Source organism: Bactrocera neohumeralis, chromosome 4 (assembly GCF_024586455.1).
Source record: "Bactrocera neohumeralis isolate Rockhampton chromosome 4, APGP_CSIRO_Bneo_wtdbg2-racon-allhic-juicebox.fasta_v2, whole genome shotgun sequence".
NCBI classification, from domain to species: domain Eukaryota; kingdom Metazoa; phylum Arthropoda; class Insecta; order Diptera; family Tephritidae; genus Bactrocera; species Bactrocera neohumeralis.
In genome coordinates, this window is record NC_065921.1 from 26,541,789 (window position 1) to 26,569,470 (window position 27,682).

Sequence of the window (27,682 nt, forward strand, 5' to 3'; positions counted from 1 at the left end):
TATCAGGAAATGCCAAACCCGATTCCCCAATCGATGGATGCAGCAGATGTTGCATTGCTCGATCATAAAGAAGTTCGAATAGCAATTACCCGTCTGAAAAATAACAAATCGAATTGTCGGCCGAGCTATTCAAACATGGTGGCGGCGTAGAACTGATAAGTAGCATGCACCAACTTCTTTGTTGAATATGGTCGGACGAAAGTATGCACAAGTATTGGAATTTAAGTGTACTCTGCCTAACCCACAAAAAGGGAGCTTAAACTCTTCCCCACTAAAGCTACTAGGGTTATATTCACGAACTGGACGAAGGAGCACAGTATGGATCTTCATATCGCAGTCGGTGACATTAAATTGTGACTAATAACAACCATCACTTCCCATACGATCTTGCCAAAGTACGGAACTGCAACAAACCCCTCAAGTTGCTATTTAGTCGGCAGTACCACGCAAAAAGACAAAGATTCGTTGTTGGCAACTTACAGGGCAACTACGCAAGCATCGATATCGGCACTGGACGTCATTCACAGTGGAGCCATTAAGATGTAGACTGAATATCTCCCAGTAGATAGCGTACTTGGACTCAAAGAGCTCGAATTGCTTCGCGAATGTAGACTAATCTTTGCTTAACTTTGTTCTGGTTGTTGTAGCAGGTTTAGCCCTTTGCAAATCCAATAAATTGCAGTCAGCTAACAGACAAATCCTTATGGTTTGAATCTGTTGAAGCAGCACCTTTCCTAGGGCTCCCGTTGGTTGATTTGGAAGACAACTAACTTGCGGAATTAGTTATGTTACTGACTAATATTGTAATGAATAGAGCAAATACTTTATTTAAGCAAAGTGGCTTTATTTAAGAGCATATTTTATATTGTTTTCTCATAAAAAATTCATACTATTGATATCTGTATCTCAATATTATTGATTATTCATATTAATGACAGAAACCATTTAAGGACTGCTTTATATTTGAAGCTTTGTATGCAGTTATATTACATATCCGTAAATATTACTTTAGTAAGCGGATTATGTCGGCAATTCCACCAACCTACAGATATATACATATATACGTGTTTGCCTCTATTTTTTTTGTAATCTACAAATATATACCGGTAATAGTAATGCGCTTAGACAAACACTCCTAAAGAACTTTAAGCACATACCCGATTTGGCGTACCCCACAGGAAAGTCTATTGTCATAGAAATCTAGTGGAATTGTAGGGAAGCAAAGACTTTATTAAAACAGTGATGAGAAAATATAAGAAGTGTAGATCCGAGATAAGCTCTGTTAGGTAAGAATAGGTTTTAGCATTGATCCAAAAGCAATCGATTTTCACTTGGTCAGATATTCGTCCTTTGTGTTACCAACAAAGTCCTAAAAGTAGATCACTAGAACCTACTTGTATTATATACAAGGTCTGTTCCAAAGTAAACAGGAATTTTTGAATCTAGCGCGCCTTGGTGACGCCATCTGTATTTCGACTGGTGCGTTAGAATCTGCTATCTTTATCGATTGTCCTGTGAGTGAATTTGTGTGATGATATTTCATTGATTAGAAGTGAAGCTATTGCGTTTTAAGTGTCAGTATGTTTGTGTTATCGATGCAAAAATGATCTTCGAACAAAGAGCCAACACTCCCCGTATTCACCTGGTATTGCACCGTGCGACTTCTTCCTTTTCGGAAAAATTAATTAATAAAAAAAAAGGCTTGCACGGGCATACTGGCGGTCATACCAGCCAACGAGATAAAATACTCGTTCGACATGCTTTTGGACCATGCAAAAAGATGTATTGAAGCAGAAGGAGACTATTTTGAATAAAATAAATTGATTTTGCCGAAAAAATCATTTGTTCTGTTTTTTTCTTTAAAGTACTGTTTACTTTGGAACGCATCTTGTAGACGAAGCGTTTTGAGCTTACCACAAATTTATTAAAACGGTTAATATTCATCGCAGCCACTTTATTAAGTTCGCCAAAGTGTGTCTACCGAGATATTTCCATTTTAGTCTGACAAAAGCTGCATAATAGAGGAGGACGCGAAAATTTTATTCCAACACGTCTTTCTCCATATAGCTTTGATAGAGATTTTCCGACAGAATACATAGGTGCGGAAAACCTCTTGAATGGTATCTAGTCAGAACAGCTAAAATTGCGGCGAAATTGACTTTGCTATGAGCCAGTACTTCTGAGGATCTCTAGTTCTGGTTGCTGAGCAGCGTTTGCTAAGCACATTGAAGATTTAAAGATTCGACACCAGTATGAAAGAAGACATCGGAAAAGAGACTCGAATCGGATGAAATTGGGGAAAGAATGTCTTTACTAGCAAGTTCATCGGCTCTACAGTGACTGTGACCGGACACACAGACTAGTATTGAAGAGGTGTGATGTTATTTCTAAAGAGATCATGTACTCCTTGACTACTTTTGAGTATAGCGAATTCAACATGGCACAGCCGCTCGGCTATCAGAGTGAACGTACAACTCTCTGAAGGAAGCTGCACTTCATAGCAGTACATCTACAGCTGCCACATCCGCTTAAAAAACGCAACCCTGGTCTGGTAGTCTCAAACTAGAGTTGATGTGGAGCATATCACCACCTATCCTCTCTCTTAACTTCTACCCATACTCCCACGCCTTCGCCCAGCCCACAAGTCTTTCGCATGAGATGGTATATGAGATAAGAAATAACCGACAGGAAAGGATTTTGCTGTGAAGTGATCTCGATTGTAGGGATTGCAATCGAAGCAGTGGGGAATTTCAGTGTTTCCTGCCCAGGCCATCTCATAAACCCATCGTCCCAAGTCTAAATGCCAATCACTTACCAGCTACAAGTATATCTAGATGTGCAACGTCTAGGAGTACGAATTGTGTACAGAAAAAAATCTAATAAAAATTTCATCAACTTTTTCCTAGAGGGTCTTCAGCGGATATCCACCTGTTGTTGGCGAATGTGTTGCGCTCGTTATTTGTAATACGAAATTGTGGAATTTAATTCAATTACATTCTTGGATATATTTAATAACAAAACAGTAGCACCGCCCATGTGCCAGCCGGCGGCCTGAGTCCACATAACACAGTCACTCCTTTGTATCCATGGCCAACCTGGCTCGACTAACAATGTGAGTGCCCTTAAGTACATACAAAACTAGTATGTGTGTGCTCACGTGTGTGCCAGTTTAGCTCGGTTGCAAATAATACCAAAGTTACCCATTCACAATAGTACCTGCTAGTGGGGCCTACTAGTGGGCTATTCACGTGGCATTATGTCATGGCCTTAAATTAATATCCACCCATTTGGTCGTTGAAATGGTCTGTTTGAGTATTAAAAGGACGGATGTTAATCTATGTGGTATACTATATATGTATGAATAACGGTATGTGCATATATCTATATGTGGGTATGTATTGCTGAAGTGTTTACGCTGGCGCAGGATAGTAAGTCATGCGGTGCTCTGGCCACGGCTGAACACATAAAGCGACAGCCGGGCGTGAAATAAATTAATACCGACACAGTTACACTAACAAATGCATATCATTTACAAGCTTACAGCGACATGAACGCGCACATTCAGAGACAACAATGGCGCTGTTGCGCTACTCTACCGCTAAATGGGAAGAGCTGTGTGATTGTTTGAGTTTTTTTTTGTGTTCTCTGACTGTATATGGTTGAGTTTATGTGTGTGTGCGTTGGCAGTCGCGTAAAAATTGCGGTTTTGACTGAAAGGGCACAGCTTATAAGCAGGAGGGCCGGAAAAAAAACTAGGAGCTTCTGCTGCGCGGAAGCTATACCCTTCAACTGCTAATTTTTTTTAGCAAAAAAGGTATAAGAAGATATTTTTCTTCGACTGCACCGAAGCTATAGCCTTCACAAGAAGATATTTTTCTTCTATTACCACCAAGTTATACCCTTCACAGGTTAATTTTTTTTAGCAAAAAAGGTTTAAGAAGACAGCAGGAGGGCCGGAAAAAGAACTAGGAGCTTCCGCTGCACCGAAGCTATACCCTTCATAGGTTAATATTTTAGCAAAAAAGGTATAGGATGATATTTTTCTTCGACTGCACCGATGCTATACTCTTCACAGGTTAATTTGTTTTACCAAAAAGGGTATAAAAAGATAATTTTCTTCGGCTGCACCGACGCTATATCCTTCACAAATTAAGTTTTTAGCAAAAAATGTTTAAGAAGATATACCCTTCACAGGATAATTTTTTTAGCAAAACAGGTATTAAAATATATTTTCCTAGATTTTGTTCTGTTGGTTTGTATGACAGTTTCATGCTAAAGTGGTCGGATCTGAACACCTACTTCGAAGATGCCAAATTTCGGGAAGATAGCTCGTCAAGTGAAAAAGTTTCTCATACAAGCATTTCATTCCGATCGTTCAGTTTGTATGACAGCCGTATGTTATAGTGAACCGATTTCGGCGGTTCCGACAAATGAGCAGCTTTTTGAGGAGAGAAGTATGTGCGTGAAATTTCATATCGATATCTCAAAAATTGAGGGACTGTGTTACGCTTACTGCTTATACTTTATGGCCTCTTCGTCGTTTCCTTTTGGGTATGACAAACTTCGGCGCAAACATTATATGCCTTATTCAGGGTATAAAATACATATATTATATATACAGACACAGCAACAAGGTTTGCAGACAAGCGCCATTAAGCGACCAATGCATCTATCTTTCAACGGCTTCGAGTGTGAAAGCTCCAAAAGATATGCGACCTCTTGATTCGGAAGAGAAAACAAGTTGTATAATAAAGGCGGAAGAGCAAACGTTGACGCATTGACAGTAAGCAAATGGGTTACCAGGCGATTGTGACTCTAATGTCCGTTTAATGTCTTCCTGGAAAAATTTCGCTGTGGCTCGAACGCAGTTGTGTAAGTATATATGTATTTATAGATATCTACATTTACATGACTTGGCGTAAGGGTGTTACTACAAGTATAAACCTATATACATACATACTCAGTAGAAATATATATTTGTTGACTGTCGGCTTATGGGCAAAGGTCGTGGCATTAAACTGGCATTAAAGTGAAGACAATCGTCGCCATGAATATGTAAAGGGTGATAGTAAGGCTCAGCGGTTACGACGAAAGTAATTTACGAGTTACATTTCGACCAGAAACAATTGTGAAATTGCATAGTAAACAAAGTAAAACTGTGTAATCCACATTTTATACCAAAAAAAAAAAAAAACAAAAAAACGGGAATCAGTATCTTCGCCTTAAAGACTGACAGAGCATGGTGTTATATGTATCACCTAAAATGCAAAATAACGTAACATCACTTTCCATAAGTTTACAGGCGAAGGAAAAACGATATAATAGAAACCACTCATATTGAACAAATTTTGATTTTTTGCTTATAAAGTGGTTATTAATTGGTTATATATTATATATATTGGTTACATATTGGTTATATCTGACAGCGGAAGCTGAAAATTTTATGCTCCGTATATGTAACATGATTTATTGAGTCGTAAGCAATAAAAAAATTAATTTCGATTTTTTTATGTTACGTCATTTTACATTTTAGGTGAGAATATTTGCTTAGATGAACCTAACCATTTCAAGTGCAATGAACTCTGGTTGGTTTTTGTGCGTTTAAAGTTGACACTGTTAGGTCCTCAAATGGTTGGTATTTTAAAGGCTCATACAGGATTTATATTACAGTAGTACTGTTGGCTTACTAAAGGTCACTTTTATATAGAAACCAATAGGTATATTTTGCGCAATTTAGAAAAGTTTTAATTGAGAGTATAGATTGACAAGTTTATATAATACAGTAGGTCTAGAGTAAAGCATCCGAATGTAAAGCATGGTTTAACAAAATAGAGACTAGTCATGGCTAAATAAATAAAATTGTCAATTAATCTAATAGAGACTGCCATAGACAAAGAACGTCACAGACGACATTAAAAGCGTTGTACCATATTCAGACCGACACTTAATCACACAATTTCGGCTGTTGAGTGGTTTATCCCACTAATCTTATAAATTTATCAAGATTTCGTCATACAAAAATGACAGTTCGAAATCACTTCATCGGAGTGATTTGAAACTGATCTACGCTAAATCTTTCTGTGCGACTCTGATTTTGCGCCATCTACTTGTCAGCATTGGAAATCTGTTACATTATCACAGCTGATTTAGACACTACAAAGGGAAAAAATGTAAACAATCAAATATTTTTTAAAGCAATGAATCTAATTTCAACCGAAAATCGACTTAACAAATGAAAAAATGCGCCCATTATTTCCATTATATGGAAAATATTTAAAAGAAGACGGCTTTTATTGCAAAATACTATATGAAAATGTTTTTTTTTTTAATAAATATTAAGCGATGTGAATTATTGAATGGCAAAAACAGCTGTTTTTTCATCTTTCCAACGGCAGTGAGAACGGGCTGATTAGTGAATGTAATTAAATGTAATCTAATCCCTTTAAATTTTCGGTCTGAACATGGTATAACTTCACTTAAAGTCTATGGCACTGAAGAACTTTATGAAATGAGTAAGCAAAGATTTTAAATTAGATATACTGTGGGCAAAAAATAGTAAGACTTTGTTGCTAAATTTAAATTCTTAATTTATTCATTAAAATCTATGTCGTGCCACTCAAAGTCATGCCCCAATACATTTGTGTAAACGTTTTCTCCAATCCTTCAAACAGTTTTCAAGGGTTTTCAATTTTCTCATTGTCTTGTTAAATTCTACAACACCTACAATATTGTGCTAAACTTTTTCAAGTTGATTAAAGTAACAGTTTCGGAGATACAGCCGTGAGAATTTCTGCGCTCGAGACTAGTTAGGCTTAAGTGTCTTTAAGCGCGTTTTCTTCGAAACTGTGTTTTTGAAGCCGGTTAACAAGATTTCTCGAAAACTATTTAACCGATCTACATAAAATTTTACACAGTTCTTTGAGATACAATTCTTAAAGGCTTGGACGAATTATTTTTTTCGGTAATTTTCAGTTTTTGTTTTTCTTCGTCCGAAACTGTCGAAGAATTCTGGCCTATTTTCATGAATACCTTCACGCAAAGGACCCATAATACTCAGACAATATTCCGTGTTTACAGTTTGGCTGGTCGTAAAAGAGTCGGAACGCACCACACCTTGATAATAACTGTGAACATAACCATAATTTGTGGCATGCTTACATGGTTTTTTCGTCTTCGGTTCACCTTTGCTACGATATTCGGCCGATTGATCGTCTGTTTCCGGGTCGTAAGCATAGAAAGACTCATCGCCAGTCATAATACTAAACGTTTCATGATATCCTAGTAATCGAAAAACATTGTTAAACAGAAGTTAACGCCACATTGTTTTTCGAAAAAAATTTAGTGACTTTGGAACCAATCGTGCTTTCACTTTTCTTAGGTTTCAAAATGTTTTTCGCTGATCCTTCCGATATTCCAACGATGCCAGTAAGATCTTCTACTTTTAATAATCGATTCTCAATCAACTGTTCCTTTATTGTGCAGAAGTGTTGTTGGCCGTCATGGACGTGGTGCGTCGTCAACGCGTTCTCGACCATCTTTGAATAGTTTGTACCAATCAAAATTACTTGCTTGGGGCAAACAATTATGACCGAAGGATCTTTTACAACATTTTGAACCTTTCGGCACCAGAAATTTGATTCCGCACACAAAATTTAATAATTTTCGCACAAGATTTAAACTAAAAAGTCTTACTATTTTTTGCCCACGGACAAATTTTTAACATTTTTCCAAGTTTGCTGAGAGAGGTTTGTGTAACTGTTTAACTCTTCCTCTAACGACTCAAGTTCGAATTAGTTTAAAAAGATGAGATTAACAAAATCATCCAACCGTCCTTCTTAAAAAAGATGGCGAATCTAGAAATAGGTAAGAGGTGTTCGCTGAAGGTTTTATGGTTTGAATAGTACCACATTCCGGCATTTGCCCAACTCCGGAAATACTCGCCAGCATATAATATAATGTGTTCCAAAGGTTGGATATGTTATCGATATTAAAAAGTGAAGTAGTACCTGCCAACTGGACATCAACACACACAGACAATGAAACCTGTTATCTAGTTTCCCAGTTGGAGTAATAATCAAATTGATTATGATCATAATCGTTATCGGAATTAAACAGTCACTAACTGCATTCCAAACTACTATCCCAGTATAGACATCTTCGATTCGTTACTTGTCACTATGCGTGAGCTCAGCTTTTTTCACTTTGAGATAGCGAAGGATCTCAATATCGCCTATGTATCGTCGATCGAACGAAGAAACGTTCATATAATGTGTATAAAGATGCCAAAGCTAGACTTGGGCTAAAAGACCTGAAACTTTAGCAAAAACGACGTCGAGTATAGGTCGAAATTGAAGACCCTACATTCAACAAAAGCATCATTGTTTGTGACGAGACGTATGGTTAGGTATACGACCACCGAATATCGCTTCAAAAATGAGCCGAAACCGAAAAAACTACTTCAAGTAGTTTAAAAATCAATGTAGTGCTAATCGTTTTCTTTGGCTACCGTGGTGTAGTTCACCATAAATTCGTTACACAGTGTCAAACTGTCAATAATGAATACTACTAAGTCGTTTTGGAAGATCGAGAACATTTGTGGATTTAAAATATATGGATATTTCATTCCGACAACACGCTTTCTTGTGTCTTCTTAGACTTTTAAAAAGTGAAAAATTCATTTCGAGAAACCCGGCATGAGTCCATTGTAGACATAAAATGTCATACGCTGAATTCACTGAAGGTCATCATAACTCGGGGATCTAACAAGTGTATGCCAAATGGCATTGCCGTGCTTGTTTTGGCAGTAAACGAGCCTATTTTAAGGCGATACTAAGATATACACCCGCGGCCAAGCGTAACTTACCACTTGATATTTTTTCACTATTTTAAATTTTTTTCGTTCTTTGGGTAACTTTTTTATGGGTTTAATAGAATACGGGGAATATATCGATGGCTCGAATATAAAACTGTTGTCAACTTTTTTTATTTGCACACAAGTCTTTGATTTCATTATTACTAATTCTTGTAATAACTTTTTTTTTGAATCTGGAATTACAACATATGTTTTTAATATGGTATACGCGGATATTACAGCTTCGATACGAGCAGGCATTGACCCAACAAGTTTCTCCAAAACACTGCTTGATTTTTCCCAAACACTTTCTATTTTTTTTTAGAACCAGATTATTTTTTTTTTAATATTTTATATTTGTCTAAGTCAGAGATCACTTCGTTAAAACTTAACGGAAAAATTCCATTACCGCAACAAGTACCGTTACAATGAGTTATTTTCGATTATGTATATAGTCAACTAATCTGAATCAATTGTTTTTGGTATACCATATTTTTTTTGCTAAAATATTTTTTCTATGTTTATAGTAACCACTTCCACTGTACACTGTTGTATGCTCATTCATCGTAACTTTTCTTTTACAAAAAAAAAAAAACAAATAAATAAAAAATTACAGTTAGCGCCATGAGTATGACAACTATTGTGTAAATGCATGACTGTTAGTATTGTTGTTTGTGTAACAGAAGTACATAAATATTTACACACACGTTTCCGTTTGACCCGGTTTCACGCGTCCAGTGGAGGTCGTGTCCATTAGCACAGCTCTTTTTGTAGACATGCGTGGATCTTGCTACACGTGTACCTTTAAGCATATGCAGGAACACAAATAGTAAATTTCGCAGTTTATACCAGTATTAAAACATATTGGCATGCTACTCAATTCAGGTAATATCTGGTATAGTTGGACTAAGCATGAAGTTTACCTCAATAAAATAGCAGTAGTTTGCTTCAGCTCATGGTAACTCTATAATATCAAAGAATTCTTAAACTCTCGCAACATAATATAATAGTTTGTTTTGGGCGAAATCAGATAACAACTATGCCTACTTTCCATATAATAAACTTTTAAATTCCCTATGGTCCATTTTACAGTATACAAATTAAACTACCAAGTTATCAGATTAAAACTTTTAAACAAATAGTGCCCTCAAATTATCTCATTTTACCCAAATAGCAAATATGTGGATGCAGTGGATATGCCTAATTTTTTACTGAACATATCGACCAATCAGTCAAACTTTATATTGGAACTCTTTGAAAATACTTCCCTTAGCCACCACACATTATGGCAAAAAAATAACCGTAAATTGTAATTAAATTCCACTGGTTAATGATATTAAAAAAAAACAAGTAAGGAAGGGCTAAGTTCGGGTGTCACCGAACATTTTATACTCTCGCACCATAAAGTGATAATCGAGATTTCATTATCAGTTATTTACATATTTTTCAAATACCGTATTGTGTAAAGTTTTATTCCGTTATCATCATTGGTTCCTAATGCACATATAGATTATACAGAGAAGGCATCAGATGGAATTCAAAATAGCGTTATATTGAAAGAAGGCGTGGTTGTGAACCTATTCCACTTATGTTTCGTACACGTCATCAGTGTGTTAAGAAAATATTATATACCGAATTTCATTGAAATCGGTCTAGTAGTTCCTGAGATATGGTTTTTGGTCCATAAGTGGGCGAGGCCACGCCCATTTTCAATTTTTAAAAAAAGCCTGAGTGCAGCTGCCTTCTGCCATTTCTTACGTAAAATTTAGTGTTTCTGACGTTTTTTGTTAGTCGGTTATCGCACTTTTAGTGATTTTGAACATAACCTTTGTATGGGAGGTGGGCGTGGTTATTATCCGATTTCTTCCATTTTTGAACTGTATATTGAAATGCCTGAAGAAAACGACTTTGTAGACTTTGGTTTACATAGCTATAGTAGTTTCCGAGATATATACAAAAAACTTAGTAGGAAGCGGGGCCACGCCCACTTTTCCAAAAAAATTACGTCCAAATATGCCCCTCCCTAATGCGATCCTTTGTGCCAAATTTAACTGTAATATCTTTATTTATGGCTTAGTTATGACACTTTATATGTTTTCGGTTTCCGCCATTTTGTGGGCGTGGCAGTGGGCCGATTTTGCCCATCTTCGAACTTAACCTTCTTATGGAGCCAAGAAATACGTGTACCAAGTTTCATAATGATATCTCAATTTTTACTCAAGTTACAGCTTGCACGGACGGACAGATGGACGGACGGACAGACAGGCATCCGGATTTCAACTCTACTCGTCACCCTGATCACTTTGGTATATATAACCCTATATCTGACTCTTTTAGTTTTAGGACTTACAAACAACCGTTATGTGAACAAAACTATAATACTCTCCTTAGCAACTTTGTTGCGAGAGTATAAAAAATTGCTATGTTGGTAGGCCTGTCCTTAATTACTACACCAAATATGAAGGCGTTCAGTCATCTAGTTTGATTTCAGCAGCTGCTTAGGTCGGTGCACCTCAGTGGTGCGTTGCAATTTTTACAATGGATAAAAATATCGATGAAAGAATTTGTCTCCAATTTTATATTTCTAACCAGATTTCGTGAGCGGAATCGTTGCGAATGTTGGAAAAGGTTAACGGTGATTCAGTTTCATCAAAAAAACAAGCCTACTAATGGTACAAAGACTTCAAAGACGGACGAGAGATCGTTGAAGACATGCTTCGTTCTGGACGACTTTCGACCTCTTAACTGATGAAATTAATAAAAAAATGGTGCATGCAAATCGTCAGGCAAGTGTTAGAGAGATAACAAGAGAGCTCGACATCTCTCACGAGTTCATTCGAATAATTTTAGTGGATATTTTGCTTGAGTCGTCCCGATAAAGCTGAATTTTTTTCAAAAAGAGTACCTCAAACAGGTCTCTTTGGACATGCTTGATCGTGCGAATTCCGATCCCACATTCATGGAGTGCATTTAAACAACCGATGAGACATTTTCTTGTTCCCCAAACTGTAATTTTCGTTCCTTGGAACCAATTTTCAGTTGATCGAAATGATAAAACAAAATTCGCTGAAGAAGGTGAAGGCCATCTCAAAAAGGGCTTATGAAAAGTGTTACGAGGACTGGAAAAATTGATGGCGTAAGTAGTTTTGGTCAGGATTACCTTGAAGGTGATAATAATGTTTATGTAAAATTTCCGGGTACTCTTTTATCAGAAGGTATACTTAATATAAATATTTTCGAATTACCGATTGACGTTATACCCTATCTGTCTGCCAATATGTAGGAAGTTTAAATTTTAATCTTTTTAATAATCGATTGAATCAGGGCAGTACTTGGCAATACTAATCCGCATATACCAAATTTCAAACATCCGGTTCACTTTATACCTTATATATTGGTCAATCCGTGAGATTTCTTTTTGTTCAGCGATGTAGCCCGTTTCTGGCTCAATGGGTATACTTGTATAAACAAGCGAAATTGTCGCATTTGGGACAAAGAGCAAGCTGAAGAGTTTCAAGAGCTGAAAAAACAACAGTAACGAGCACCGAAGACGACGAAAGCAGTGAACGCTTAAACGAGTTTGTTACCGACGAAAAGATCAAAATGTCCACAAATCATCAAAATGGCACATAATTCACGAATTATTGGGTATGAGAAAGATCTGTGCAGAGTGGGTGCCTCGCCAGCTCACTTTTGATCAGAAACGACGACGAGTTGAGGATTCGGAACAGTGTTGGGAGATGTCCAAACGTAATAAACCCGGGTTTTTGCTGCGATATGTAAGAAAGGATGAAACGTGGCTCCTTAATTTCAGCATTTTCCTTCGAGTTCCAATCGACAGACATCCGAAAGGACTGCACAAAATGAACCAGCTCTAAGGCATGTAAAAACGCAAGTCGGCTGGCAAGGTTATGGCCTATGGTGCGCATTGAATAATTTTTATTGACAACCTTGAAAGAGGAAGGATCACCAACAACGACAATTACATAGCGTTATTGAGTCATTTGAAGAACGAGATCTTCAAAAAACGGCCACATTTGAAGCAAAACAAAGTGATGTTTCACCAAGCCAATGCACTGTGTCAGTGACAGCGATGAAATTGCTTTCGAATTGCTTTCGCAGTCACCGTGTTCTCCAGGTCTGGCTCCAGCGACTATGTCATGTTCTTATATTTCAAAAGAATGCTTATTGGAAAGAAATTTTCGTCGAATAACATGTTGACATGTGTTCTTGTTTATAAGTATTTTCCAAGAAAAACTTATTTCTTAAAGACAACTTTATACCAATATATAAACATAAACTAATACATGTAAAACGGACTTGGCCAAATGCCTTCGAAGTCTGGAAATCGTGCGCTTAAATTCTTTGAAAATCTTCATACACTTAAATTCTAAAAGCTAAAGAATATTACGAAAAATTATAGCATTTACTTACTGTCCTCGTGACGTGTGCAACAGCAATGTGACCAGCGTACTCGCGCCGGGGCAAGTGCAGTTATTGGCTAACAGCGCGTATTTGAATTCGTCCTCGCAGACGACGTGCTCCGCAAATTTCACATGAAGCTTGTGCTCCGGGCTGCGGTTGGCGGTTGGCGGTTTGGCGGTTTGACGGTTTGTAGTTCGGCGATTGAACGGTTGAACGGTTACCCACAACAAACAGCGAACCGAGGACGACAAGCAACAATAGCCGCCGCATAAAATCGAAATGAGTACGAGGCGATTGCGAGTGGATCGCCATGCCGCGTTGAGTTGCCCGAAATCCATTTAAATCCCAGTCATTGTTGCGTTTGTTGCAAGCCACAGCGTCGCATTGTTGTTATTGTAGTGCATTAGTTTAAGTGGTGTGACGCGAAGGTTCAGTTTACGCGCGTCGAATGATGCAGGCGGGGGGTTCCATGTAAAATACACAAAAACAAAAGCAAACATTTGACATGAATAAAGTATCTAATTGTTGTTGTTATACGGTCATAATTAAAAAGCAACTATAAGCATAATTACACCACCAACAATAACAATAAATACAACACGTTGTTGTTGCCCACCCCACCATTCCAATTAACCTTTCCCGTACTAAAATTTCATTGTTGCCCAACAATTTTGCGGACATTCGAGCTGAGCGCCCATTTATCATCGTGATGCGCCTTGCAGCTTTATTTTGCATATTTTGTTCGCGGTGCGTGTGCCGAAGCGGAGCTGCTTAGCGAGATTAATGGCTGCCATTTCAACAATTCGAGCGAGTGTAGCAATGCGCTTTCGGTGCGCTCAAATTTTTATTTGCTTAAATCGAGGTCACGTTGCTTATCAATTTTTCTCGGAAAATTGGTGAATTTAGTGTACCAAATGAAGCTTGTATTTCTCTTGTAGTATCTAGTTTATCAACTTAACGCCCACGTGTCACACGCTGTCTTCATTTTGGAAATTGAGAGGAACATGCATTTGTGTTTTGAAAGTTTGGATGAGAAATAAGAAACCGCTAGGCGACCCATTTCAAAAAATCTCTCCCTTTCTCTCTCTTTCTATTTCCTTCTTTCTCTAAATGCTATGAGAAAGGAGTTCAAACGACTACCCATGCCGACTAATTCTTATAGACTCACATCCAATTGTGAAACCTTTCTATCCTATGTTGGAACGGTGAAATGGAATCAGACTAATCGTGGAGTTTGTGTGAATACGCATATAAGACGTAAAGTTTTCATTTTCGGCTGGTGAACGGTAGAGGATTCTTTCTCAAAAATTTTCTTCTGGAAGTTTCGACAATGATTATAAAATCTTTCCTTTCCAGAATAGAAATTATTCGTTTTAGGCCAATAAAAGCAAAAGCTCTAATCGTGCGTAGTGTATGAAAGACTGAAGCCAACCTGCAACTTCAGGATTGGACCTCACTGGTGGCTTTAGACCTGGAAAACCTACTATTTTCACCATACCCCAAATCTTGTAAAATACCGTGAAAGGAAGATCGACATACACCACTTCTTCGTCGGATCTCTTCGAGCCGTTCAATACAAAAAGAGGTTTCACACAGGGAGATTCCCTAACATGTGACTTCCTCAATCTATTGCTGGAGAAATTGATATAAGCTGCAGTGCTAAATAGAGAAGATACAATCTTCTATAAGAGTGTACAGCTGTTGGCGTACGCTGATGATATTGATTTTATTGGCCTCAACAACCGCCATTAGTTCCTTTTTCTCCAGACTAGATAAGGAAGCGAAGCGTATGGATCTGGTTGTGAACGAAGACACGACGAAATATTTCTTGTCATCAAATAAGCAGTCATCGCATTCGCCTATTTTGGAATCAGCATCAACACCAGCAACAATATCAGCCTTGAAATCTAACGCAGAATCACTTAACACAAATTAACACTCACCGATCCAAACGGGGTTAGATCGCCGAAAAAACAGCCCTTGGTCGGATAAAATCCGAGTCAATTCCGGTACGTAGAACCGGCTGTCGGTGGAATCGACGCAGAATCACTCTTGCCAACATGTGTTACTTTGGACAGAGTAGGGTTCTCATCCGACGAGCAAAGACCAAACTGTACAAGTCCATGGACAACGACATCATCTGATGAGTCGGTCTTAGGAGTGTTCGAGAGAAAAGTTTTAGGGATGATTTATGGTCCCTGCGCTTTGGCAACGGCGAGTACCGAAGTGGATGGAACGATGAGCTGAACGAAATATACGGCGAAATTGACATAGCTTAGCGATTCAAAGACGCAGTATTCGCCGGTGGCAGATCAAAATCCACACCGTTGGAAAGATCAAGTGGAGAAGGACCTGGTTGCAAAAAACAATTGCCGCGCTGTTTTTAACTCGGCTCCAAGAAGAAATCAATGGCTATATACCTAAACTAATCACTTAGTTCTTGAGATATCTACCTGTACTTTGACGTATGCTCGATTTTTCCCAAGAAATTTCTCATTTGCGGGTACCACCGATATACTTGTACATATGTGAGTTCCCTAAATGGTATGACTACAATAAATGATCTATGAAAATCAACCCTTGTGTGGACAAATTTATATTAACAAGATGTCTTTATATTCTCAAAAAAACTCAATAAAAGGCGTTTCTTTTAAACATGTGGTTATGTTATGGCAAAGACTTTAGCTTTACTAAAAAGATAAGGACTTGCCATTGTGTTTTAAAAAAGATTACGGTTTAGTTGTCGTTAAAAAGTTTAGTTGGCTCAAATAAATTCTAGCCCAGAGTTCCAATTTTCAACTTTATGCAGCAATTGGGGCCGTAAGTTTATTGTTTCGTTGGTTGTATGGGATGTAGCGCTATCTTGTTGGAACCGAAGGTCATCCACACCAACATCCTCCAATTCAGATACGATAAATTATTATTTATCGCATTATAGTGTTCTTCATTGACTGTTACAATATGGCCAACTTCATGCCTGAAGAGATATGGACCAATGATTCCCTCTGCCCATAAATCATACTAAACGATGAGTTTTGGAAGACATAACGGCCTTTCATTGGCTTGTAGATTATCATCACTCCTACTGTGGCAATTTTTAAGGCAGCCATTCAACCAAAAGTGAGCTACATCGCTGAAAACAATTTTCTTAATTTTCTTGTGAAAATGGTGCTGGTGAGAACGTATCCATCAGTGGCGACCGTTATCGCGCCATAATAACTGACTATTTGTTGCCTGAAATTGATATTCCTGATCTTGGCGACATTTAGTTCAACATTTTATTTATTGAGGGTACACTTCGGTGAGCAGATAATTTCACGCTTTTAGCTGATCGATTGGTCAGCAAGGTTATGTGTTATCACACCATTATAATTTTTCCTGTGGGGATAGGTAAAGTCTAAAATCTATGCGGACAATTGCGCTTCAGGCCTTGGAGTAAAACATCATGCGTGTCATTCGCGGGTACCAGTGCTCCAACGAGTCATCGATAATTGGACTCAAAGGACGAACCACCTAAGACATAGCTGCGTCCAATATTTGAAAAATATAATCTTCAAGAAATAAATGCTAAGGAATATTCTACCGAATGATAATAAACATTCCTCATTAAATTTGAAGTTTCTGTGTTTTTTCTTTAAAAAAAAGGGGAAACTCGAAATGGATCACCCTTTATATATGGATAGTTCAGGTCTTGGAATCATTCGGCTTTGATGATTGAAGAGTTCTGAAGTAAGATATGTTGAAAAGGAGGGGATCGTTTTACATATTAAGCTTTTGACAAAGTTTCCTAGCTTAAGGTTTAACTATAAGAAAGGTGTTAGAGAACAGAACATCGATTCTGGAAGTCTATGCGGCATTTATGGAGCCAGTACAAACAAGGGATTGCTACAGCAGTTAATCTTCACGTGCCGAATTTGTTTTCTGACTTTTGTGAGAAAGCTGTTGTATTTGACTCGAGAGCGAACAACAATCCTGCCGATGAATTGCAGATATGCTAAGAAGGGCCACATTGTGGGATCGTATACAAACTTATGTAAAACCTGTTAGTCAATTTAAAAAAATTAATCGAAGTTTTTGTTACAGAAGTTAAAAGAAAGAATTACTTGGGAGAAGAACACCTTGTATTCTGTATCTGCAAATCAGCGGTCAGCAATTTCCTTCTACTTGCAAAATAAGATTTTTGTTCCCTGCTAATCACAGTGATAATATGGTAGAGTCACCGCCATTCGAAATTCGTACGAAGGTTTTATTAGGCTTGAGATTTATGTAACAACCCCGGTTCTTTTGGCACTTACAAGCATACATTTGTGCGCTGATGCTTCACGAATAAACCTTTCATAAGCTTGGCTAAATCTCGTCGTCCGCATTATAATTACCCCACAAAATAGTTCACCCGCATACTTACCGAAATATCTGCACATATTGCGGCACACTCGGCGCAAAATCCTTAACCGCCCACGAACGCAATATCGTGTGCTCGTCGGCTGCAGTCTTATCGGCATAATTACGAGCGGCGAGTATGAAACATGCCTCGGCCTCATTCATGCGCGCACGTGCCAAATCACCATCCTTTAAACAGGAACCCTGCGAATAAACAAAAAAAAAAAAAAGAAACGAAAGAAAGCGAATGCGGATTAAACGCTTGATTTGATTAACGAAAGTGCGTCGCATGTAACCGAATATCGACGATTGCTAAATCACTGGTATGGAATCCAGCGAGTGCTCACCTGAATATAAATGACCCGTTGCGCCCAAATCGGCACCTGCAATATCATGCGCATCGTGGTGTCCAACTCCATGGGACTGAGCAGCACCACATAGTAGTCCTGTAGCAGTGGGTGTGCATAAAATTCGTTGAGGAAGTCCATGATTGTGTCCGCGTGCAGTGTGGTCGAGCAGACGACGACGTGTTTTTCGCTTTGCGCGCGATGCGATGAATAGCTGCCGCCCAACTTCTGCCGCTCCATCCAAGTGAAGGCCAATTGCTCGAACTAGAAAAAAGGCGTGAGATTGCAACAGTCAAATTTTTTTGAAATTAAAAAAAAAACTTTTTTTTGGAAAAAACTGGTATATAGAAAAAGAGGTAATCTAGGTGTGTGAGTGGTTATATGTCAGTGGACTTTGCGTGTTTTAGCCCAAAAACATTTCTGCATGTCAAATAGCGCCGCCAATCAATAGCAGCACTGCAATAACCCCGTCGGTCGGCTAGGTCAGTTATGCCGGTCACTCGACACTCGGCTGTTTGACGGTTGACTGGCGGGCCGCATGACTTTCGGTGACAGACAAAGCTACAAAGCTAGTTTGCCCAACGTTTCGCTTACTTTTTTGCTTTTGTTGTCACTTCAATTAGTCGCCTTTTTTGCTTTCTTCCCGAAGAATTCTCGTACACTTGCCAATCAAGGCTTCTTTTCAGTTTTCAAAGCTCTCAATAGTTTGCTGAAGTTGAGTTTTCGCAATTTCTTTTATGCGTGCATTTGCTTGGGAAAGCACTTATTGTGTTCGCCCACACACACGCACACACAAACACATATAGGAATTTCTGCGGAGCTTTCATTATTTAGAAAAGAGTAGAAAAAATAAACGGAACACCAAAGAGAAACGCAAAACGCAAAACTTTATGCATTTAACGTTCGAATGCAATTTTCTACGTGTTGCCAGAGTTGCTTTGTTTGCTCAGTTAACGGTCCAGTTGACCGCTGCGACATAAAACCATGCATGCTTAGCATGAAACCTTCCATAGAGCTTTCATTAAAAGTTTTGTTGATGTTTAAAAGAGTTGTGCGTTAACTGCTCTTTTGGTCTGAGCAGTCATCTGATCATTATTAAAACCCACGATTTCCTTATCTCTGTGACATAAATATTTTTTGAATATTTTCTTATAAAATCTCTCTGATAACCCTTTTTTTTATCACCAAACCCGAATTTCAGTGCAGCGGTACAAAGACGACCGGTTCTAGACCAGTCGATTTAGTAACTTACTTTTGAGATACTGTGACCTAAATAAGTTTACTCTGATTTCCATAGGAATTGGAATGACTGAGCACTGCTTCTGAATGAATTGTATAAACAGATATAGTTACACTTGATCCTCCGCAAAGGATGGGAAAGTGAATTATAGCCATAATGCTGTCGACATATGTTTTGAAAGTTGCTTTGCCTGCTTAAGCATGCATAGCTCACTGAATTTAGGATATGTAACCGTAGAAACACAAATGATAACCGACTTTACGATAAAAATGAAGCCTGATATCGGCTACAGGTTTCAAGAAACGACACTTTCATCAAAACATTAAAATGCATTTAAGTCCCAAAGATAATTTCACATTTGATTAATATTTTCACCAAGTATATAATATCACAACGTTAGACTTTTTCCTGTGGGGATATGTAAAGTCACATATTTAAAATTTAGTAGTATTCCAGTATACTGAACTGTGAGCCCCCGGCTATAGAACGGCTAAATACTTCTGGTAGAATTTTTCAAATTATTTGTCATCTTTAATGCGGTATTAAACCTATTAAAAGGGATCTCCCGAGAAGAAAATGAAAATGCAATTATATTTATTGTTATAAAAATATCTAAAGTGGCTACGAAAAAGTAGTTTGGTCGGAAGGATTTCGTAAACTTCTTTGCAGTGCTGTCATAAATTTAAAGTTCGATATCATTTAAAACTAATCGAGGTAGATGTTTGTACATATATATAGATGAATGGAATGTCAAGACGAGTTCAACTCCGGTTGAACGCCCAAAGCATCGTCATAAATAGAAAAGCTATAAAGTGACATAACCAAACCGGTATTTAGCATAGAGCATCAAAACAGAGTTTATGTTGAAAATCAATTAAAGCAGAATAGCTCAATAAATAAATGCATTAGAAATATTCAGTTTTACAACAGAGATGAGATAAAAGGTTTCATAGCAAGTGATTGCGATATTGGAGAATGTGCGTGACACCACATACCTTTGCATGAAAGTTAGTATTGCAGAACCTGCTCGACCAATGTTAACCAAATTTGGTATGTAGCATTAACCAGTCAAAGCCGGCGAAATTCCTTCAGCTGCTTTCAAATCTTTGTATTAAAAATATTGCCAAAGAATTAAACATAAACATTGACCGATATTTTCAGTCAAAGGTGAACTTAGGCACTGGGATTCTTTTATTCGGCACCTAGGGACTTGAATAGTTTTTTTTCGATTGGTAAAAGTTTTGGTTATAAGATGGCATTTTAATTCATGATTTATTGTATGCTGAAATGTGAAAGAATCAGATGGAATTTCAATTTGTGTTATATGGTAAATAGCGTAGAAATATCAGAAGAACGCTACGTACTGAATTTAGTGGATATCGATAGAATAAATATAAGATGATGTCATTTCACCTAAATGTGGAGGGTACCACGCTCAATGTCCAAACTTGACATCGGCTCCTTTAAAGGCTTCTTGTGCCATCTCAAGTGAAAAATTTAATGTCCCTGACGCATTTAATTATTGATTTGCGATTCTTTAGCTGAAAAAAAGCATGATAATCAAGAACCATAGAATTGCAAACGAATTAGATATATATCATGACACGAAAAGTGGATCAAATACGACAATAATGTGCGAAAAAGATCATGGTCCAAGCGACGTGAAGCTCAACAAATTGTCGCAAAGTCAGGATTGACGCTTCGAAAGGTTATGCTGTAAGTGTTTTGTGGGATTGGAAAGAAATCATCCACTATGAGCTGCTTCAGCCTGGTCGAACGATTGATTCTACATTTTACGGCCAGTAACTAATGAGATTGAAGCACGCAATCGAAAAAAGAACCACCAGAGCTGATCAACAGAAAGAGTTTGGTCTTCCATCAGGACAACGCTAGACCACACACATTTTTGATGACTCGGCAAAAACTGGGAGATCTTGGCTGGAAAGTTTTGATGTATGAACCATATTGTTCTGACCTTGCACCATCGGACTACTATTTGTTTCGGTCAATGCAGAACTCTCTTAATGGAGTAAAGTTGGCTTCAAGAGAAGCCAGTGAAAATTACGAAAATATTTTTTCGACTACCCAATAGCTAGTAAAATTATAACTCTAGAATTATCCTGGTCTAAGTTAATGTTAACATAACTGGAAAGTGTTTGAAAGAGATTTAAATCATCATCATGAAAGCAGCTTCCAAAATGGAAATGAAAACGTGTGATCTTATAAGTTTGAAACCGGTTCGGATATCAAATGGAACTCATCCTATGAAGTCTAATGACTGAATATAGTTTATATAAGTAAATTGCAGAAATACGCGATTTAAGCATTGCCAATTCCGCCTGGTTACAACTCTAAGTGATTGCAATAATTTAAAAAGTCTAATATCGACTAATTTTCCATTGGGACATAATGAGACACTTTGATATATATTCTCTACGTATGAGCGAGTGTTCAGCTTTTACGCTTTAAAAAACGAACGAGCTATTTACTGAGAAATCCATTAGATAATTAAATGTTAATGCAATATATAATGTGGCGCTTTCAAAACTTTACTTGCCATTAGCGTCGGTCTGGACCTTCGCGCCGTTAATTAAAGTGTCAAAGCAAATTACTGCAACATTCATGCAATTGAAATTACTTATTATGGAAAAGCGCTTAAATTAATTTAAAAAGCAAACACACACAAACGCTTACATACATATAAATATATAAATTGTGTATGTAGTATATGGCGGTTAATTATATTTAGCTATGTGTTTACTACCGATAACCGCCACTGTCATTACCATTAAAGGGCAATGTCAGTAAATATAAGAACCATTAGTCCGGCACAGAAATGCGCACATGTGGCAGCACATACCATACGTATATGTGTGTGTGTTTACAGTGGAAGTACTTTAAGTAGCGCAAAGTATTTGAGCCAAATTGAAGCTCCAAACATTACCTATAAAGGGTGAACTGTTAGCATAAACAGGTGCACAGTTGTGACAGTTGTCAAAGTCAACAATGACATTCAGCTGTCAGAATATTGACGAAGGTTTGACACTTAATATTGAAGTATTGGATCTATTTGAGTTATCTTGGGAGAAGTTGCTTATATGGAACAATATTTTATTTTAAGCAGTTCAGCAAGACCGGTCGGGGGTAAAACTAGAAAAAACGCTTATTTCGCTTAATAATCTGTGCCAAGTTTCATGAGAATATCTCATTAATGAAAAGAGTTTTCTAAAAAAAAACTTTACTTTGATTGGTAAGTTTCTATTGCAGTAATCTGTTATAGTATTCCGATCTGAGCAATATATTCAGTAGACGTAGCCTAGTCTTTGGCTATAGTCTGTGTCATATTTAGAGACGACATTTTGCCAATTAAAAATGGGCTTGGTTGTGATCGATCAGTTTATATTAGCTATTACCATAAAGGCGCATCATCTTAAAAAATTTCAGATCTATATCTCAAAAACTGAAGGACTTTTATGAATATACAGGGTTTGTCCAAAAAGTAATAGGATTTTCTTCCGCCGGGACTGCACTGCGGAGCGTGCACGCACCGACAGGAATCGGTAGAGGGCGTTCCTAGTTAACAAACGAACGGCTGGTCAGTTGTCTCTGAGCACCTGGAGAGTTTCTGTGAGTGGTGCAAGCCGAAACTGCAGCGTTCGTTACAGAGGGACCCGATTAAATTCTGTGTGAAACTCGGAAAATCTGCGACAGAGATGTTTAATATGCTCAAGCAGGTTTAAAAAGATGTTGCTTTGGCAAGAAGTGGTGTGTTTAGGTGGCACCAGGCCTTTTTGGAGGGCCGGGAAGAGATCGCTGATGAAGACCGCGCTGGGAGAACTGCGACTTCGACAAACACCTACAATGTGACTCGTGTGCGCAAAGTTTTCAACTCAGACCGTCGATTAAGCATTCGTTTAAGTGCCCAGATGTTAAATTTATCAAAATCTGTGGTTCATGACATTGTGACGGAGCACTTGAACATGCGCAAGCTCACAGCGCCTTTCTTGTGAACAGCTACCTAACCAAGGCCGGCATCCCAACGCTTCCGCAACCGCCCTATAGCCCAGATGTGGCCCCCCTGACTTTTTTGTTGCCTGCCTGAAAAGGCCGATGAATGGCAATTATTTTGAGACGACAGAGGGGATCCAAGCAGCGTGCACCTCGGTTCTTAAGGCTATTCCGGAGAATGCCTTCCGTGACGCTTTCAATGCTTGGAAATCGCGCTGACAGCGCTGCATTGGCGCAGAAGGAGGCCATTTTGAAAGTTTTTAAAGAACTGTAACGATTGATTCAATAAATTCTTTTAAATCGACTCGGTCCTATTAGTTTCAAATCAGAGGCAGTAGAAGTCAAGCACCAACCTCTCCGACACTCATAGAAAAGGTGGTGAAAATTCTTTTTCCAACACAAGAGCCCCAATTGAGCAGAAAGATACCATCCATGCTAGAAGCCTCAACAGTCGACGAGAAGGAGGTAATGGAAGCATCCCAAACAAAACACTGAAAATCGCCATCAAACATAGCAATAGGGTTTCACAGAACTTTATACAAGCTGTCTAAATAAAGGAGTTTTTCCAAAAGTTTGGAAGAAACAGCTGCTGGTTATTCTTCAAAAGCCAAACAAAAGATGACCAAAATATTGGAAAGACTGACTTGCACACGCCTAGAACGTCACCTCCTGAGTTATCTGAAATATTTGGAATCAGAAGACATCGGTTCACAGTAGGTGCAATCGGAAAAGTAAAGAGCATTGCGACCTAGGTCATAGAGAGCACCAAATGCATGACATCCATATTGTCATGCTTGAAGTAAAGAAGAAAAATTAAAGACTGTCTTATGAAAACTAAGCTGCAGCTTGTCAGTGAAAAAACAGAGGCAGTGCTTATCACGAGCAGAAAATGCTAAAAAGGGTCACCCTGAAAATTGATGGCAATAACATTGTAAGGAAAAATTCATTGAAATACCTTGGCGTTATGATCGATGACCTGTATGAATCGGTCAATGTAAAAAGTCTGAACCTTGGTCCAAAAGTTTTCTCATCAGTGACCATAAAAATTTAAGACTGAAAATGGTACGTTATGGATCCCACAGCTATAATGTCTACCAGATACAAGATTAAATCTGTTTTTATACAATTTTTTTCGTTAAGTTTATATATTTTTATCAACTTTTGAATCGTGCTTTCATCTGAGGAATGATTGTTAGACATGATGTAGCAATCATCATTACAGCTTTTTGTTGCAAAATGAGGACTTGTTCTGCTATTTTAGTCAAAGATCCTCAGCAGGAAACAATATTCATCAACAAAGTGTGTCAGATCTAAACAAAAACACTTTCTGGCTCACAGCTATTTTTCGACGAGCTTACTTGGTCAGGCGGCTGAACAGTCAATGATTTACTTCATGGCCATTATTGGAGTCTAAGCTATACTTGCTTAGTCTACGTTATATATAGTTTTTTGTTTTTACTTTGTAGACGATAAAGTACGGCGAACGGAGTACCTGAGCAAATGATGCTTCAAGGGTTTTATATAATTATGCCTACCGACATTCCAGGAAAAATATTATTGTTTATGTGGCTGTTAGCATAAATATGCCTTTGATATTTTGTGAGTCTGTTCAGTTGCATACCACAAATATATATATACATATGTATATGTATGTATATGTAATTAATTGGTACTTACCTGCGTCGGCAGCACTATAAGTGCTACGCAAATCATAATCACCATATAAAGCTGTGAGGGCCATATATCGGGCACGAAATCGCCATAACCGACTGTTGAGAATGTCACAACCACATAATACGTGCTCTGGAACAAATTCAAATGACGATGACCGGCGCGTTGAAAATGCTGTATGCCACAGACGCTGCAAATGAGAAGCCAATACAAAAGTACAGAGTGTGTGCATGAAAAAGTGAGCGGATGAAAATGTGGTAATAAGTACTGACAACAAGTTAATAAGTGTCGTAAAGGACCAAAGGTCAAACGAGTGGGAAGGGGAAAACATGAAAATCTACAAATGACTTCAACAGCCATCAGCTTATGTGAAAATGTATACACATACATGTATGAGTTATGTATGTACGTTAGGGTGTGCGTTATTTACAAAATTTATGGTTTGCTGAAGTTTCAGTTCATAGATCTGACTCGCATGTAGTGTATTACATGGAACTTTTTGACATATCATTCTGCGTTGCTCATACGACATGGCATACAGCTCATGTGAGTGCAGCACATTTGAGGCATGACTTTAACTGCGTATAACTTTTAAAGCAGTATATTTATGAAAAAAACAATTTAGACCAATTTTGTAGAGCAGAGAATTTTGTATTAAACTAATACTCTCTCAAAGTTATATAATTATCAGCCTTCGCGAAAAAAAATTTAACACAAAAATTAAAAAAAAAAATCGCATATAAAATCTGTATTTGGAAGTTCATCTATATGGGAAAATTTAACGATTTTTATGCAAAGACTGAAACTTCACTGGCGTTTTCAAAGAAATAACGGACACGCTAATGTACATATACATATACACATACATATAGTGTGTTTTGACTGAATTTGAAGGTTGTGTTGAGCATACTTATGAGCTAAGAGCATCTAAAATTAGATTGCCGAAAATTTGCAATGGACACTTTCTAGGTTGAACGCTACTAAGTGCTGTCAACAGTTTTATGCATATGTGTGTTTGTATTACCATTTGTTTGAATTAGTGTAGGTTTGTAATGAGCCAAAGTAACTACAGCGTTAGTTCCGCTTAATTGTAGCAGCTTCTTGTTATTGCATAAATGCCGCTACAAACGTGCCATTAGCTCGCTCAACGTTCTTTATGAGTTAATTTATAGTTTTTGAAAGACTTCTTAATTACCTTGTGAACACCAGACATAGCAGCGTGGCAGAGAGTATAGTGAGTTGCTGCGAGAGTGCGGATTGTGACTTTTGCATGGCGCGATGCAGATCGTTCTGCGAAGAAAAGAATTAAAATATATAAATATATATATATTATACATTATATATATTATAAAGAAAATATTGTATATACATTTAAAAGGAAATATTAGTTTTTATGTTAATGATTAGTTTTTGGCTTATTTTTTAATAAAATACTTACGAACATATTCTCCAACGATCGCTTCGCCAGCCAGCAATTGAGGAATATGGGTATGAATAAGTTTCTTAAAGGCGACCATAGTATCTGGAAAATTAGGTGTTGTTTGTTATATATTAATCGATAAATATTGATAACGTTTTATTGAATATTTTAGATTTATCGATATTTTATTAAATATAAAAATTAAATCCTAAATTCATATGCAGAAAAAATGCTTTCATATACAATTTGAAAATGAATATAGCTCTAAAAAATTTGTTATTCAGCCGGAAACCTAATCTGAACCTGAAAATACTCCGCGGTATCGAGATTTCTTTACTACAGCTCCTCGATCTCATAACTATTCCTGCTGTCGCTTGTTAGGCCCCAGATACGTCGATAAATAAAAAAGTTTGTCCTTACAAGGACTTCATTCCGAACTCCGTTTGTACGGCAAATACTACAAGCTAGTGAGATCCGATATCGGCTATCCCTAAAAATAAACTGTGTTTTCCGGTCTGGTTTATAGCGATATTTTCCTGTCCTCAGAATTCAAGCGAATGATCGCTCGAAATAATCGGATAACACATCATTCAAATGGGCAGTCCTACTGTGGTTGAGGGTGCGGATAGAGCTGGATCAACGAGTCATGCGACCCGTGCCTAGGGTCAACCTGGCTGGAGGCCAACAGTCCAATCTCAAATGGGGTTTACCGATACCAGACGCTCTACGAAATAATATTGTATAACCCAACTTGCGTAGTGGGGCTATGCTCGAGCGAACATACTATTTCAGAAGGGAAAAAGAAGGCAAGATATAAGGAGGAGCGATGTGTCTCCTACCAATTCCGTAAGGTACATCTACAATGCTAATTGCTTGCGGAAAGCAGCTTTAATGGATCAAGCTTTAACCGGCATTAGTGGCAGCCAAGAGTCAGAGATCTACTGTAAAGCCTCAGCCATTAGACCGAAAACAAAGGGCGTGACGTGCTGTGTGAGCGAGATCCCGAAGGGAAAATTCCAAGAGATCAATGGGAATGGGTACAAGTATTAGCACTATTATACTCTGTATCAATGAATGCCTAAGAAGAAGTAGATATTTTTTAAGGCCTTCGAGCACCACGTAACAGAATCTGGCGTGGAGACCAAAAGGGTACGATGCAGATCCTACTGTTACTGAATAAAGAATTCATCTAACCGCTGGCGAGGAATTCATTTGAGGAAAGTCAGAATCACAACCTGCAAGTCGAATGGCGATGCTGCAGGCAAACTGATATCAGAAAAGTAGATGGCTGAAGTCGAGAAAAAGCTTATGGAGTCCTCGAGTGTTGTTGAAAACATCGA

The 27,682-nt window shown here is 37.9% G+C and overlaps 1 protein-coding gene across 15 annotated transcripts in view; it reads right to left on the reverse strand.

Annotated features, from left to right (window-relative positions):
• Positions 1 to 27,682, reverse strand: part of LOC126755999 (potassium channel subfamily T member 2) — a 294,777-nt gene that overhangs the window by 63,400 nt on the left and 203,695 nt on the right. For all 15 annotated transcript variants that reach the window (XM_050468780.1, XM_050468781.1, XM_050468779.1 and 12 more), the window contains exons 7-12: positions 26,361 to 26,444; positions 26,118 to 26,212; positions 24,929 to 25,112; positions 18,004 to 18,267; positions 17,682 to 17,860; positions 13,286 to 13,426 (exon numbers count right to left, since the gene is read on the reverse strand). In XM_050468780.1, the coding sequence (XP_050324737.1) occupies positions 13,286 to 13,426; positions 17,682 to 17,860; positions 18,004 to 18,267; positions 24,929 to 25,112; positions 26,118 to 26,212; positions 26,361 to 26,444 (947 nt within the window). The remainder of the gene's footprint in view (positions 1 to 13,285; positions 13,427 to 17,681; positions 17,861 to 18,003; positions 18,268 to 24,928; positions 25,113 to 26,117; positions 26,213 to 26,360; positions 26,445 to 27,682) is intronic.